This window comes from Xiphophorus maculatus, chromosome 19 (genome assembly GCF_002775205.1).
Source record: "Xiphophorus maculatus strain JP 163 A chromosome 19, X_maculatus-5.0-male, whole genome shotgun sequence".
Classification (NCBI taxonomy): Eukaryota; Metazoa; Chordata; class Actinopteri; order Cyprinodontiformes; family Poeciliidae; genus Xiphophorus; species Xiphophorus maculatus.
The window spans coordinates 15,566,195-15,575,510 of NC_036461.1; the positions used below are offsets into that span (position 1 = coordinate 15,566,195).

Consider the following 9,316-nt stretch of genomic DNA (forward strand, 5'->3'; position numbering starts at 1 on the left):
AAAAAAAAAAAAAATTTATGAAACTAAAGCAAACTAAACAATAAATGCAATAATCACAAAAAAAGAAAGAAAAACTGAATTTCACGGCGAAAGAAAGGCGCTTGTTACCACGGTAACACATCTAGCGCACAATAGCGACCTCATCATCCCGCGTCTCAACAAACAAGATGGCGCCTAGTATTCAAAGAAACGATGCAAATTAAAGTGTAACTGTTTTGCTTTTAGCTGCTGTTTTGGTCAGTGATTGTTAGAAAATGAAGTCGGACGTGGAAGAGTTAATGCCGAGGCTGTTGCCGGTGGATTGTGGAGAAGGAACCGAGGACCTGGACCTCAGTGGACCGCCACGGAACCCCCGAGAATATCTGCGACAGGTCCAGTAGGTTTAGCTCAGTTCACTTTTAATCCAGTCCACCCTGGCCTTTGTTTACACTTTAGGGTTCTCCCCGCAAACTCAACGCAACTGCTGCCCTTGTTTCATGTGTTTATTCCCTTGTTTTTAAGGCTGGAGGCATCGCTGTGTCCTGATGTGGTGGTTGCTCAAATCGACCCAAAGAAACTGAAAAAGAAGCAAACAGTCAATGCTTCTGTGAGTGAATGTACACAGTACTGCTCAGATTTATTGAAGAATTGGTTAATTATGTTAATAATGCATTCTAATTAGGAAGCTTTACCTGTAGCAAAGAAAAGTATGAAGACAAATGTGATTCTTCTCCCTTTTGTACTGTATTCCACAAGTTTTCACACCTCTTGAACCTTTCACTATTTTGTCACGTTGTCTATTTTGTTGGGATTTTATAAGCTGCTTTAAATCTGTTGTTCTTTGCAAAACCACTAAGGCCAACTCAGACTGGGGAATATCTGTGAACATTAATTCTCAAATATTGCTTCAGCTTTGTAATCAGAAACATTTCTAAGCTTGGAAATATTATGGCTCTGGCTGTACAGTTGAGGTCATTGTGCTGGTGGAAGGCAAACCTCTGCCTCAGTCTGAAGTCTTTTTCAGCCTATAATGGATGGGTTGTCTCTTTTTTTCCCCCACTATATATTAATGCACTCCTTTGTTTTTGTCTATCAACCAAAATCCCAATGTTAAAGACTATGCTTTTAACATGATGAGAGACGGAAAAGGTCAAAGGGTATGAGCACTTCTACAAGGTATTTTAAGATCTAAAGTAACAGAAGGAACGTGTGTGGTGTGTTGTAGGTAGCAGGGTGCCTTGCTGCTCCTGTAGGCTTCTGCCCCAGCCTCAGTTGGCAGCAACACCAAGTCAGTAACTTTTCAGACGTCAGGCAGGTATGCAGAAACTCTTCCTTGCACACTGTTATTAATTCCTAATCATAAATGGCTATCTCAACACATTTAAATAAGTGATTTATTGTCAAAGACGGACGTTCAAGCATAATTCTTGTGCGTTTCACACTTTGTTTAGAGCATCACTAAGAACAGGACACACTGGAGTCATCACATTCTAGATGACAATGTACAGATGGTAAGATGTCTTACAACACCGGTAGGCTAAGATGCCATTGTGTATTTGAGTTGTTGATCACAGAGTCAGCTTTAAAAGCCTTGAAATATTTGTTTTTTCACAGCCAAAGCTGACAGACGAAAAGGGCTGGCAGAGGTTTTGTTTAGGAGAGAAGACTTACCTGGGTTCTTCATCATCCGGACTAACAGAGGCAGACCAAGAGCCAGCACTGGACTACAGCAAGGTTATAAAACTTCTACATTATCTGTAAGATTCAGATTTCCTTAGCAGCCAAAAGAAGTCTGGAAGTAGACAACCCTGAAAAATCTGAGTTTGGGAAAGTGGGAATTACTTTTAGCCATGGAGACTATAGTAAAGACTTTAAACCTGCTTACATTTGAGAAAGATTTAATAATATTTAGGTTTGGAAAAAACATTTTTATTTTGGCTCCACATCAGAAAAAATGCTTAATTGTTTAATGAGAATGTGGGGCTAATTATTTGTTTGCATTCAGGTGGGGTTTCCTCCACTGCTAAGCATCGTCAGCAGATTCAATCAGGTAAGTTCAGTGCTCGCCACAGATTCTGACAGTTGAACTCTATTTAGTTTCATCTCCAGGCTCTGTGTCTCTGCAGTCCACGGTGCTGATGCTGCTGGACATCCTTATCAGCTGGTTTGAAGAGAGAGAATTTGTTCCACAGCTGGTGAGTTTGGCTATTTATTTACTCCAAGGTTCCTAAGCAGGAAAATAGCAGGCATGTGACATTACATTGCAATATCCAGTTCTGACCAGGCTGACTGGCTAATTTTTTCAAAATTATTAAGAATTATAGCCCAGCGTCTGCTTCCTAACTCTTCAACAGGGTCGTTGGTTGTACTCTCTTCTGGCCTGCTTGGAGAAGCCGCTGCTGCCTGAAGCCCACTCCTCCATCCGGCAGCTGGCCAGGAGATGTGCCCAGCTCCGTAGCACAATGGTAGGCTTCCTAGCTAGTCACCGCCTAATTTGTCTGTTTTTTTTTTTTCCTTCTGTCTTTAATTTTCTTGAAATCTTCAACCTCCTCATTGCTTGTTTTAACAGAATAGTCAGGAGGATGAGAACTTGCCTGCACTCAACCTGCTCATCTGTCTTGTTGCAAGGTGACTTCAAAAATACCTACTATAGTGACATTTTTGTGACTGCAAACATTTTTACAATTACAAATAGAATCCATTTTTCCCTTTGTGTTATGAGCTCTCTTTTTTTTCATCTGCAGATACTTTGAACAGGTTGATCTTGCAGACCAGCCAGAGTAAACGGGAAGCTGAACTGTAAACTGACTGATATCAGCACATTGGGACATATTTTGTTCTCAAGGCTGCATGTGGAAATGGATGAGCATTTTCACACAATATCCCACCAGAGCATCGACAGGAAAGCCAAAAGCAACCCCAAAAGGGCTTGACTGATTTTTATAAAAAAAAGAAATCCATTTCCATGACCACATTTTTGCAACTGAAGATGTCATCCAGTGAAAGATTATGTAAAATATGTTTTTTGTGTGCATCAAATAAATGGTTTATAGGAAAATGTCTTGTGTGAACATTATCAGCCAGGATCATTTACAAATTACAAGGTCTGGGAAGCACAGAATCATCTTCAATGCTGATGCACAACTGACAGGGTTGCAAAGTTTACTCTGTCCTTGGAGTGGCAAATCAGAGCTGCTCTGGTAGGTTTACACCAAGGAAACTTAGGAGAAAACAGCTTCAAAGTACGACGACAGCCTCTTACTTTACTAAAGACTTACTATACACCAACATTGTAACACTGACATAAACATATAAGTTACTTTTGGATTTGCTACATGTTAGCTTTCTATCACTGAATACTAAAATTTACTTAAGAAAAAGAGGTAGTTGTACTGAGAATGGTAAAATATTCACTTAATTTATGATTTCAGAAGATAGTTTATTGTACTAAGTTTTACTAAGGGGCACAAAAGTAAAGAGGACTAAATATAAATGTACACCACACTTTCCAGCCTTATATTTGTGAAAACCCTTGAACCCAATTATCAAATTAACTCCTCTTCAAAAATACACACTGCTTTAAATTTTAGGTTGTATTGTAACAAAATGTGAAAATTGTCAAGGGACAAGAGTGGAAATTGAATTTTAATCAGACTGAAACAACAAAAGTAATGTAGAAATACACCCAGAATAAAAACAAACCCAAGATATTCCTGCTTTTATCTCAGCTTTATTCTAAGCAGATCTTGTAGTAGAAAAACAAAAAGGTTTAAGAATCAACGTAGTAGGATAAATCACATTTGATTTAAAAGGACGCAGAAGGAACATTTTCTCTTTGAATCGTTCCCACACTTGCAGTGAGAACAGCACTCAACCAGAGGAAAACAAAGAACAGAAATAAGCAGTTTTCCACAAATTTTAAACTGGCTACTGACAATCTGGACTGTAAGAAATCCATCTATTTTAAAACATTTTTGTCAAGAAAAGAAACTGGTGATTTAAAAAGGACAAATGTGTTTAAAAACCGCCACCATGTCAAAGAAAACAGCTGAAGATTTATTCACCATTCTGGTTATACAGAAGATCACATCAGCGTCTCTTGTCCTTCCTGTCTCCTCTATTTTTATGCTCCCTATCGCTCCGGGACGGCCTGCCCTTCTTCTCCTCGCTCCTTCTCTTCCTCCTCTCCGCCGAGTCTCTCCCTCCTGACTTCTGTCGACTTCTTTCCTCCTTCTTCTTGTCTCTGCCTCTATCGGACGGCCTCCTCTTTCGCTTGCCGCCGTCTCGGCTGCGGCTGCTGGACGTCGAGGACGATGAGGACGAAGACGATGACGAGGATCGGCTGGATCCGGAGGATGAGGAAGAGCTACCGCTGGAGGAGGATCCAGACGAGGAAGAGGAGGAGCTGTTGCTACGACTGCGATGTTTCTTTGCGTCTTTCTCCTTCTTTCTCCCTCTGCCTTGTTCCTCCCCTTCCTCCTTTGCAGGGGCATCAACCTCCTTAGAATCAGGCAGCTTTTGTGGGCCCTCCTCTTCGTCCTCCTTTGATTTTCTCTCCTCTGTCTGGTTTTCCGTTGTGGAGTCCTGGACGCTGGACTCTGTAGCCATGTTGTCCTGTGTGGGACTGGTTGGATCCTGAGCGAGGGCAGCAGAGGCCGTTTGGGGTTCTTGACTTGGAGAGGCGGTCTCCGTCACGGGTGACTGTGCTGCTGGTTCTCCCGCAGCGAGGCTCTGTGGGGGCTCGTCGCTGGAGTCTGGGACCTCTAGGCTGCTTACAGCTGCTTCACAGCTCTGAACATCTGGAGTCTTTTCTTCTTGGATTTCTGTGGACTCCTGCTTCCTGTCTGTTTCTACCTCTACCTCCTTACCCTTGTCTTCCTTCTCTACCTCCATCTCCTCTGACTCTGGACTTGCTGCCTTCTCACTCTTCTCCTTCTGCTCCTCTCCTGCCTCCTCCTTGCTTCCCTCCTCTCTCACCTCCATCACTTCCTCCTCCACCTCTTCTATTTTAACCAACTCCTCTTTCTCCCCCTCCTCAGCATCACCCCCTCCTATCTCCTTCTCCCTTTCCTCCTCCTCGTCCTCATCCTCATCCTCGTCTTCCTCCCTCCTGGATTCCCCCCTTTTACCTCTCTGCTTCTCTACCTGACCTGCTGGCTTACCCTCCGCCGGGCGGTCCATCCTTGAGGCTGAGCTGCCATCCTGGTCGCGGTTCGGCTGGCGCCGGGGACGCGACTCCATCTTGCTCAAATGTTCGGCAAATGCCTCACGCCTTTCCTCAAACACAGCTGCACGGACACAAAATTTTATAGGTCAGCGTTATTTAAAGAAAGAACTTGGGATTTCTGAAATGTTGTTAGAAGTATTTATCGCCACCACAAAGAAAAAGAGCATCAACTTATAAACCTCAGGGCTTCCTGTACATGCAAATGATCACAGCATGCCGCCACACCTTATGAATAAAGTTTAAACATCATGAAACATTAAATTTTACTTTATTTTGGAAAAATCTAAGATGGCTACTGTGTACTGCTCTCAGGGGTGAAAAAAAAACAACTAATCCCTAATCATATCTTAATTATTACACGGCATCAGTGGCCACCTAAGACTGTGTTCCTATACAACATGTTGTCAGAGATCTTTTTCAAGAAACCCAAGAAAACAAAATGCTCTAAAAGGCAGGCTGCAAACTGTCCCATTAGTCGTAACGCCGATGTCCACATAAACACAATTTAAAAAGTCGAACACTGACCATTGAGTTTCTTGGTGGATTCTTCGAGGAGTTTCTGAGTTGCGGAGCACATTTTTCCAGGCCGGTAGAAGATATGAGGCTTGGTTTTGGTGCGAATGTATTTCACCAGGTGATTATTGTGGCTGTTCCACTCCTCTTGCTATAGTTGGAGGTAAGATGCATAGTTATAGAGCAGTAATTACTGCATCTCAAGGTTTTTATACTGGTACATCTGTATCAATAAAACTGTGATAACATTTTCTTACCAGCTGAGCCAATTCTACTTTCTGTTCCAGCAGTCTCAGCTCTGTCTGCTTGGCTCTTCTCTCCTCGAACAGTTCTCGCTTTTCATTCTCTACTTTTTTCCTCTCAGCCTCAGCTTGAACCTCGAGCTTCTGCTCTATCTCTGAACGTCGCTTTAGCTGTGATCCAAACAAATGGTAATGAGTTACCAGGAAAGGAACAACTAATGCAACAAGAATCATCCAGTTCTATACTTGCTTTGGGTGTATTATTATCAAATTAGACTCGCAGCTCAACAATAGTTTATTTGATCTAAAACAACCATGATAATAATAATAATAATAGTTGCGCACCTTCTCAGATGAGACGTTCGATTCTTGCTTGAATTTCTGCAGTGTCCCCATCAGCAGGCCAAACATGCGCCGATTCCTGACATTTAGATCAAAACAATAAATTTTGTTTATATATATATATATATATATATTTGATTATATATTATGCTTGTGTTGGCTTACCTCTGTTTCCCCTTTTCATCCATGGTTTGATCCTGAATGAGGTCTCGGCGTGTTCTCTCCTTGGAGGTAGCTACTACAGATGACTGCAACGCCGGCTAATGATTAGGGAGGAAAAAAAAAACAATATATAAGTCTTTAAAAAAAAAAAAAAGGAATAAAGACAGTACAGATGTATTTATCCAGTAAAGTTATAATAAAGCTCAGCAAATGTTGCATTTTACTTTTTTGACATCGTCATCGTCCTCGGCGTCACTGTCATGACGCACGTCTCTCCTGGCCCTCTGATCACCTGCCAGCCTGCACAAAAATAAACAAATACAGCTAAACAGATCTGCAGCCAGGATTCACACAAAATAAATACCAAAAATCTGCACATGTCCATAAATTAAGTTGTGTCTAAGACAGTAGAATATGTGAAAAAAGGGTGATGCAAAAAGGCATACATCCTCATCACAGCAGTTGAAATCTACCATTAATTAGAAAAGCAACTCTGCAACATAGTGCAAACTAAGTCGGTTCAGTCACAACCGATGGTGTATAAAAAGTTGTCTCATTGCTGAGGTCAGATTCATAAAAATGTACATTACATTTATGTGAGTAAAAACAAAAAGGAGTTTGAGAACAAAAAGGTCATAGCCCTCCCCATCCCGGAAAGCATATTCATGCAAACCTTGACATCACATACTTCTGTTTACTAACTAAACATAACCATTAGCGAGAGGAAGGGTCAAACTGCTTCAGAGAACTTTTGATCTCTGTTTAGATAAATAGCTAAGCAAAAAAAAACAAAACTTTTTTTATCATCTTTTCTGATACTTTTAAGATTTAAACCAGTAAAGTTTCAGTACATTGTGAGCTCACTTTTGGGGTATTTATAAAAATATTTGACATGAATGCAATGGTCAGTTCATAAAAATAGAATCTCCAGCAAAAAAGGGCAGGGTAAAATATCTAACTCGAATGAGAGGGATAAGTGAAAATAATGGGCAAACAAACTACCAGAGGGACGGATGATGTAAGCATAAACAAATGGCCAAACTTCGAGTCAAATTTATTTAAAAAAATGTTGATTGATAACTTTTAGATAGCTTGAATTAAATTCTATGCTTTTATAGACCATGTGGGGGTCCCAGCTCCTTTCCTAACACTGCAAGCGGGGAGGATCTCAGCTGAAAACACATTAAGCCATGAAGTTCTCACCTCAGCAGAGCTCCTTCGATGTCCCTTTGCTTGGCAGGGGGCCCGCTGCTTCCCATATCTGAGAGACTGCGTCTGAAAAACATCGCAAAATATTAGGAATAACAAACAGGAGCTTATGTTTTTTTTTTTTAAATAACCACTACTGTTGTGTTATTCTACAAACATTTTTCACCACTAGAAAATCACTAAAGGCTTATTCTTTATGGTCACCCTTCCATGTGTAAATGTTAGGATTCAACCCACTTAGAACAGTCTTTTGAGAGTTTGGGCCCAAATTACGTCAAGCTGATTACGTTCATCTTCAGAAACACTGTTTAATGCCAACCTGAGCAACAGAAATATCAAAATGCATATATAGGGTGAGCAATGTGCTAAATGAGAATGTACTTCTTACACTAATGTTTTGCCCTCTGGGGTGGATTAACTGTTTAAAGTCAGACGACAATAACGCTCTTTCAGATTAAATAATTTGGTTTGACATACATCTAGTTTGTAAATGTTGCCAACAAACCTACCTACAGGTTTTCACAATCTATTGCTCTTTTTGTACTAATTCATTAGTTTTTATTTAAACCTTTCTTTTTCTTCTTTCATAGTTGGGCTGTATAGATGAGGCAAGTTTAATTTAAAATGTCTTGTTTCTACCCCGTCAGTCATTTTGAATTATTTTTAAATCTGCCCCCTCCCCTCCCTCCGTTATTACCTGAGGAGATTGATTCCTCTGCCTCTACCTCCTCCCAGGCCTACCATGGGGCCACTGAGCCGACGCAGCTGACCCGGTCTGTAAACATAGAAATTAAAATAGTCAACAAGGAATTGACTCTGCAAACTAGCACCAGCTAAAGGAGAAGATTCATTGTTTTGGGAGCTGCTTCGGCCCTACACCAGAAGTAAAGCAAATTTGCGCTATAAAAAAAAAGGAGGTGATATTCTGACGATCGGCTGCTGCCGACCAGCAACTCCGCTCTTGTAGATTTAAGATAATAAAAACTTACTGTGTAAACTGCTTTTTACTTTAAATATATAATTAACAGAACAGTTTAAATGGGCATGTCGAAACAACAGGGAGGTGGTGTGTGTGCCTGCAGGCTGGCCACCTCCTGCTAACTAAGTTAGCGCACATTCAAGGAAGGTTAATAGCTTCAATAACAAACGTTTATCGAATAAAAATGTTCACTGTGTTTATTATTCGCTTACCGTGATTCATTAGGGTCCCGCCCGGTCAGTTTACGAATATTATCCTCCACATTTTTCAAGTTTTCTTTGGCTTTTTCGAGCTGGTCCTGCAAGCTCCGCACAGCCACCGCCATCTTGCTCTCCAGTTAGCGCGAATCACGTGTGCGTGTCTTTAGTTTCGCTAGAGTGTCTTCTTCATCTCTATAAACTGGATCTTGCTCTCTGTCGCCGCCTGCTGCTTAAACAAAACCTCGATTTTTGTTCTCCTTGGAGTATGTGACCTCAGATGGCGCTGTTCATGCATTTTAAATTGCCTCTGATCTACACTAACACGTTTAGATTAACTTTTTACTATGCGGATTTATTTATTGCATTCTATATGCGACTGAATCGACAATTAAAGGTTAACTCATATCTTTGGGAAATAAGGGATAAAAGCACGGATTTTGAACAGAATCATTTGGATCTGTGG

At 41.0% G+C, this 9,316-nt stretch overlaps 2 protein-coding genes across 2 annotated transcripts; one reads left to right on the plus strand and one right to left on the minus strand.

Moving 5' to 3' along the window:
• The first annotated feature begins 131 nt into the window (after positions 1 to 131).
• gemin2 (gem nuclear organelle associated protein 2) lies at positions 132 to 3,031 on the plus strand. The gene is made up of 10 exons (XM_005798314.3): positions 132 to 376; positions 502 to 586; positions 1,205 to 1,294; positions 1,431 to 1,490; positions 1,594 to 1,713; positions 1,985 to 2,029; positions 2,106 to 2,174; positions 2,334 to 2,444; positions 2,549 to 2,607; positions 2,724 to 3,031. The coding sequence occupies exons 1-10, from the start codon at positions 255 to 257 to the stop codon at positions 2,761 to 2,763; spliced, it is 801 nt and encodes a 266-aa protein (XP_005798371.1). The 5' UTR covers positions 132 to 254; the 3' UTR covers positions 2,764 to 3,031.
• A 658-nt stretch (positions 3,032 to 3,689) lies between these two features.
• On the minus strand, positions 3,690 to 9,012 carry pnn (pinin, desmosome associated protein). Its single transcript, XM_005798372.2, has 9 exons — positions 8,866 to 9,012; positions 8,372 to 8,449; positions 7,669 to 7,740; positions 6,690 to 6,765; positions 6,469 to 6,563; positions 6,307 to 6,382; positions 5,977 to 6,132; positions 5,732 to 5,870; positions 3,690 to 5,267 (listed from the first exon to the last, which is right to left on the minus strand). Exons 1-9 carry the CDS (start codon positions 8,976 to 8,978, stop codon positions 4,069 to 4,071), a joined length of 2,004 nt encoding a protein of 667 aa, XP_005798429.1. The 5' UTR covers positions 8,979 to 9,012; the 3' UTR covers positions 3,690 to 4,068.
• Positions 9,013 to 9,316: the final 304 nt, after the last annotated feature.

Coding starts and splice junctions, on each gene's coding strand:
- pnn (XM_005798372.2), bottom strand. CDS start 8,978: ATGGCGGTGGCTGTGCGGAGCTTGCAGGACCAGCTCGAAAAAGCCAAA. Junction 7,741..8,371: donor AGAGGAATCAATCTCCTCAG/GTAATAACGGAG, acceptor GATGTTTTTCAG/ACGCAGTCTCTCAGATATGG. Junction 6,133..6,306: donor CGAACGTCTCATCTGAGAAG/GTGCGCAACTAT, acceptor TTTGGATCACAG/CTAAAGCGACGTTCAGAGAT.
- gemin2 (XM_005798314.3), top strand. CDS start 255: ATGAAGTCGGACGTGGAAGAGTTAATGCCGAGGCTGTTGCCGGTGGAT. Junction 1,491..1,593: donor TAGATGACAATGTACAGATG/GTAAGATGTCTT, acceptor GTTTTTTCACAG/CCAAAGCTGACAGACGAAAA. Junction 2,030..2,105: donor TCGTCAGCAGATTCAATCAG/GTAAGTTCAGTG, acceptor GTGTCTCTGCAG/TCCACGGTGCTGATGCTGCT.